The sequence below is a fragment of the Eretmochelys imbricata genome, chromosome 26 (assembly GCF_965152235.1).
Source record: "Eretmochelys imbricata isolate rEreImb1 chromosome 26, rEreImb1.hap1, whole genome shotgun sequence".
NCBI lineage: Eukaryota > Metazoa > Chordata > Testudines > Cheloniidae > Eretmochelys > Eretmochelys imbricata.
Genome location: NC_135597.1, coordinates 7,865,561 through 7,872,047, shown reverse-complemented (window position 1 = coordinate 7,872,047; position 6,487 = coordinate 7,865,561). Strand labels below are relative to the sequence as shown.

Here is a 6,487-nt window from a genome sequence, read left to right as displayed (position 1 = left end):
TTGCTTCTCTGCCCACTTTCCCATTGGCAATTGTTGGTAGCCTGGAGCTGGAGTTATGAGTGTGTATCCGCTTGATAATTGTCTGCACTCCTCCAATCGGGTGAGTCTATGCAAATCGAGTCCCCTAATATGGAAATCCGCCCCGCCCCCTCGCCCGTCGGTTTTCTCCCGGTGCTGTAACCCATTGATGGGGACTGGCTTGGGGAAGCATCCTGGCTCCCGCAGTTCGCTGTGTAATCAGACTCTCTCGCTCCATTTCTCCCTTTCTTTCACGATTTATCGCGATTCTTTTTTTGGATTAGGCAGCAATCCGTCCTCTTCCCCGTGTCCTTGAGAAACAGGTGATCCAGCGGTCAGTGTTTGGATGCTGTTGCCTCTCCGGCGTTTGCAGGATGATAGGACCGGGCGAGCCTGAATGAGAGCATAACTTTACTTTGCAAGAGGGAAAACTTTTTTTTGTTTGTTTTTTTGTTTTTTGGGAAGGCCTTTTCAGCAGCTCACGTAGCCTTTAGAAGCAGAAGAAGTTGGTTTTAAAGCTGAACTTCAGTGGTTTTGGGATCTCTGTGAGTGTGGGTGTCAATTTCAAAGGCTGCTGTTTTTTGTTTGGGTTTTTTTTTTTTTTTTTTAAAGAAACTGTTGCCGGTTGGAATAGACTTCTTAAATGTTTGGGATTCAAGATACTTTAGGAAGAGGACCGATTCTGAAAGAGAAATCTCTCGCGTCTGAAATGGATCCCGTCAGGTCCTGGGTCAGAAATGTTGGGGTTGTGGATGCAAACGTAGCTGCACAAAGGTAATCGAGCCTTGTGTTTCCCCTTTTGAAACCTCCCTTTCCTCCCGCTGTTGTTCAGACTCGCGACTGAATTTACTCCCCCGCCCCAGTCAGTGAAAATCCAAGAGGGCAAAACTGTAGCGAGAGACAAACACACACAGCAGAGGAAGTCAGAGAGCAGAGATTGGAGGGGAGAGCGTTTTTCTTTTCTTTACTTTTTTTTTTTTTTTTTTGGGTGGGGGACACCCATCCATAGCAATACTGCGAACAGTAACTCTTTAGACCCTTGTATGCCCGAACGTCTGAGTGGGATGTTCTTCTGGCTAAACTTAATTGCTATGCCTCTTTTGATTCAAAATCACCTTGTTATCCTTGATCTCATGCTTTATATAGCGAACGCCACCCTCCTCCCCACTCGAGCCACAGGGTTCGGCAGAAAGCGAGCCCAGCGTGGGTTTGAGTAACGAGGGAAAGGGGAAGATACCTTGACCAGGGTTTTGCAAAACTGCCGGTATCAGCGGTGCAGGAGAGAGCTGTCGTGTGAATGAGCTGAGTCGAGTCCTTGACCCCACTTACTAACTCCTTGCGTTAGTCTTGTCAACACTATGTAGATCTCAGTGCTAGCTGGAATATAAAACCCGTCCAGCTGCAAACGAGGATGCCTTCTTGCTTCTGTTTGGGGGATAATCTCTCTGTTCCATAATAAATACGCCCCAGTAGTGCCGGGTTCTCTTTGAGTTATAGACCTCATCTCCCCCTTCTTTCCTCTTCTGTTGATCTTTTTTATGGAGGAGAGAGGGGAACGAAACCCTCCCTAAACAAAACATGTCCCCACGTTCTGCAAGTATCTCTTTAGCCAGCCTTCGGGCACACGTGTGGGAAGGGGCTGAATCGCCCCGAGAAGAAAGTTGAGGATAGAGACAACTTGACTTGAGGGACATACAACCGCGTTGCATGTACGTTGGTCTAGGAACCAATATACAAATAGAGCCCCATATGCCCTCACCACCTCCATCTGATCTCTATGGAAGATCTTTCAAGCAGCACGAGAGGAGATATCAGAAGTTGTTGGGGTTTTTTTAAAATGAATATTGATGGTTTAATTTATATAGGGAGGAAAAAATACCTTGATGGGGAAAGCGAAAGTAAAACAAATGTTAGATGCACTGTGAGAAATCGCCAATTGACAGCGGCTAATTGATCGGTGTTCGCATTGGGACGTCACTAATTATTCTAGATGTCTAGTAAAAATACAGCGATCAAAGTTCTTATACCCAAGATGATAAAAATCAAGCTATTAAACTGGCCCGGAAGGGGGTGGGGGAAGAAGGCAGGGGGATTGTGTGTTGCCCAGTCTCATTGTACCTGTCTAGTTGGAGTTAGAAATAAAGGGGGGGATATTTGTAGCTTTCCAAAGAGTCAAATACTTTTCTCAAGTACGTGAAGCAACAATCTTAGATGAGTCCATTTCAGGAGTTAAATCTGGAGAAAGGAGGAAAACTTTATAGAAATGCTGTAAGTGAGAAATCCTCTCCCCGTATCTGTCTTCTGTGCATTCTGTAAAAATCGACATAAAGGAAAGAGTGGAACCAATTCTGCTAAAAAACGAACTCTAAGGTTTAGAATTTCCATTGTATGAAAAGATCCCGAATCATTCAAACTCGGTAAATGCGCGGAAGAAATCACCGCATCTTCTGCAGAATGTGTGACAAACGTCAGGCAACCTGTGTTTAAATTACACGTAGTTAACCCACAAAACGGCACTGGGAAGACCCGCACGTTGATTCAAATGGATCAGTGACTAAACAATGTGAAATTGATAGAAACTTCGCTCCCGAGGAAGGTAGGCACATGGCTTGAAACCAGTTGCCTTCCAACCTCAGTACAGGCTCCTAGTTGTGAAAAGATTTTAAGAGCGTTGACCTGGGCTAAAGGAAAAGTGAACTCAGTTGGAATTTTATCATTTTTCAGATCCTTTAGCATTTATGTTCTACTTTTGTTGTATTCTAGACACACCCCTTATATTGTACCCAACAAATGAGTACGAAAGGGAAGAAGATGATGGATCAGAGGAGATGATAAAATATTTCTCCGGTTTTGGAATAACTTACCTTGCAATCTTTCCTTAATACTCAAGTTCTGTTAATTATTCTTCTCTACAGAGTGGAAATCAAGGCATAAGAGGGAAAATATTAATCAAGTTTCTAGACTCTGTAACATTTGGGAGAAGAAAAAGTTCTTAATTTGGCTGCCACCGAAATTCAAGCAGGCTTCACTTTTATTTCACTTAATGTTTTTAATCGGAAGTGATGTGAGTGCGCCAGGGTGGAGTGGAAAGCACCGAGATCAAAGTCATTAGTAACAATTGACTGTTAATAACCCAGTGTGCTATAGACCAGGAGAATCCTACCCCCTCTCTAGAATCCTTTTCTGTGTGTTTTTTTTTTTTGATTGCTTTTAATCAAAGTGCAATCTTTGAGTGCAACCTTTTAATTCATCTGTTTCTCTCCCCTCCCTCCCCGATTCCATCTGTTTCCTCCACAGCGGCGTAGCTTTGTCCAGAGCCCACTTTGAAAAGCAGCCACCTTCCAACTTGAGGAAATCCAATTTCTTTCATTTTGTCCTGGCTCTCTACGACAGGCAGGGGCAGCCGGTGGAAATAGAGAGGACCGCCTTTGTGGACTTCGTAGAAAATGATAAAGTAAGGCCTGTCTATTTTCTTTCTTGCTTGCTTGCTTTCTTTCCTCCCCAAATTTACCGTCGGCGCCCCCACCCGTTCTAGTACCTACCCTTGTAAAGTACTGTCGTTCTCAGCCACCCTTTCCTGCTACCTAACCCCTGGTTTTGTGGTCAGGGGTTAGGTAACAGGACGGCTGCTTCCTCCCCTGTTCTCAACACTCTCTCCTTCGCTGTAATTAACAAGGCTTGTTAATTTCTGCCACCGCGGGAGATACAATGGGAGTTTCATACATCCACTTACAATAAAATAGAATAAAACCACACCGGGGTCCAATACCTTGTTGTATTTTTTATTAATATTATTAGTATTTTTGCATATGCCGGATCTGCCAAGTTTTATGAGTACCCTGAGCGAGCTGTGATTTGTCATATTATCTGCTAAGCCTGTTCTTTTCAGACTCCAAAGTCAACGGCTGGGTGTCGGAAACGTTTGCTCTTGAGTTTTAGATCCAGGCATTAAGCATTTAGAAACCTTCCAAACCATCTTTGGCTTTAGTTTAGTTACGGGCAAGGACTTTTAATTATGAAGGACGCCATGAATAATTGTCTTCTGATAAATTACAGTCCCAGTTCACCTGAGAAATGTCCCGGTAACATAAACCTTCAGGAAATAAATACCGATAGGACTTATTGTAAAACTATTTCATTATTTTGCACGTACAGTTTTTTGTTTTGTTTTTTTTTTTTAAAAAAAAAAACCCTGCCAGCGTCGATCTGCTGTATATTAGCTTGCTTAAAATTTGTGAATTCACCCGATAGGGGAAGAGCGTTTATGTTATAAAGTTGGGAGCTTTATAGCAAGTGGAAAAGTTTCTGCAAATGCCACAAGAAGGGGATGTCTGTCCTGGGTCACTCGGTAGGTTAATTTATCCCAATCAGTGGATCCACCTCACAAAGATCTTAATGAACTTTCTTGTCACATCCATTAGTGATTTGCAAGCGGGTTGCTTTTGTCCGTGAACAGCACCAAACAAATTCTGGGACGATAGTTTTAAATCTCTCTTTCAGGAACAAGGCAATGAAAAGACCAATAACGGCACACACTACAAACTTCAACTCCTTTACAGCAATGGTAAGTCCCTACAAAAGGCGCGGGGTGGAAAAGAAGGGGTTGGGAACGAAGAACCCGTGATAAAGTTTTAAGACCTTGCAGAGATCGCTTCTATAAAATACATTGAAGTCCCTTTGTCTCTCTTCTGGAAGCAAAAATCCTCACTGTGGAGAGCTGCTTCTCCGGTCTGGCCAATATGACACCCTTTGGTAAACCCATGCTTTGAAAAACAGCAGCCTTAGACTTTCAGATGATGCTTGATAGGAAGTAAAACGAAGTAGAAAAGTCACAGGATGGTTTAGATTGTTTCCTAGTCTCTAAGGTGCCACAAGGACTCCTTTTCTTTTTGCGACCTATCTCTGTAACTGTTGGATTTCCTGTTTCTTCCCATTCTCTCTCTAGGTGTCAGAACTGAACAGGACCTGTTTGTTAGGCTCATCGATTCAGTCACGAAACAGGTGAGCTGAGGCCGGCTTTTGTGTTGTACAATCCCCACTCTTTCATTTCCCTCTCACTCTGTGCTTTATTTTCTCCACCCCAGCGTCTGTGTTGCATACCTTAATTTCCAGTGCATTTGAAAAACAATATCTTAGCCTCTTCCTTCCCCCAGTGATCCTAAGATCTTAACAATTGTAAGTGACACTGGGTTATATGCACACTGACTACCTTGTGCAAAAAAGACTTTGAGGGTGGGAATTGCAAGCCACGGGGCTCTGCAGTTTTAAAAAACTGAATATTACAAGAAGCAAACAAACCAAAAACCTCCTCCATATACTAATTTCCCTAATTTTCATAGCCCATCACTTATGAAGGCCAGAACAAGAATCCAGAGATGTGCAGAGTTCTGCTTACTCACGAAGTCATGTGCAGGTAAGACAATTTTATTGGTGGCGTAGGATTTATTCAGTTAATAAGAGTAAGTTTGCTTCCAAAGATGCTAAAAGGGGTTTTCCATAGAAGTTTGAGATATGAGGAGTTTTGTTTTTGCGCTGGGGACGCTCTTCCAAAAGAATAATTTCTCTTTGCCCGGATACAACGTTCGGTTTGTGTTACATGCCAATTTATTTAGTACTACAGATCTGGAAATCCTGCCTAAGATCTGAACTGCACTATTTTTGTTCTGTTTTGCACTGGGTTTGGACAACAAAATAAAAGGGCCCAGAATTCCCAACTTTCTATCTCTTTAAGCTTTTCCAGTTTGCCCTTCTAAAATGATTACTGTCAATTTCCAGAACCTGCCTGAAAATTAGAAGGCACTCCTGATTTATTTTTCCCAGGTGACATATTTTAACATTATCAATTAAATGAACATAATTAATGTTCTTTAGTTCTGTCCCCAAAATACATCTTTGCAATAATTTTTTGCTACAAGCCATGGTTACGGAACTTCTGCTTTTGCATAAAATAGACAAAAAATTTAGGATGTTGAAATGATACATTAAAGGATAAAATACTGGTCAGGATGTTTTGAATCACATTTGTGGATGTCTTTAGGTACATGTATCTTATGTATGTACATCTTGCTTCCATTGTAGCTTATTCTTTTTCCTGCTCACACAATTACTATTTTTTGATACATTTAATTATGCAAACAGGCCATGTCCTTATATTAAAATGTGCTAAATTGTGCACAGAATGGTCTTTCATAAAATGAAAGGCAAACCCAACCTTGACCTTTATTAAACACATTTGTGATCTAGTGTAATAGGTTTTTTGAAAAGCTCTTGGATTGAATGTTGCTTGTTTTAAAAAGCACATTGTACTAATAATTTTAAGTATTGCCTTCTCAGTGGACGATACAGTAAAAGCAATTTAATAGGATAGAATTTGTTGCTCAGGGGGAAGTATTTTTCACATTTTTCAAAAGGTAATGGAATAATTGGTGTACCTGGGAAACTGCAATGACGGTGAAGTATGCAAAAGTGT

The 6,487-nt window shown here is 41.7% G+C and overlaps 1 protein-coding gene across 1 annotated transcript in view; it reads left to right on the top strand.

Annotated features, from left to right (window-relative positions):
• Positions 1-377: 377 nt before the first annotated feature.
• Positions 378-6,487, top strand: part of EBF2 (EBF transcription factor 2) — a 165,194-nt gene continuing 159,084 nt past the window's right edge. Inside the window, exons 1-5 of the mRNA XM_077805554.1 lie at positions 378-792; positions 3,316-3,472; positions 4,519-4,582; positions 4,964-5,019; positions 5,358-5,431. Coding sequence (XP_077661680.1) covers positions 662-792; positions 3,316-3,472; positions 4,519-4,582; positions 4,964-5,019; positions 5,358-5,431 — 482 coding nt within the window. The 5' untranslated portion in view covers positions 378-661. The remainder of the gene's footprint in view (positions 793-3,315; positions 3,473-4,518; positions 4,583-4,963; positions 5,020-5,357; positions 5,432-6,487) is intronic.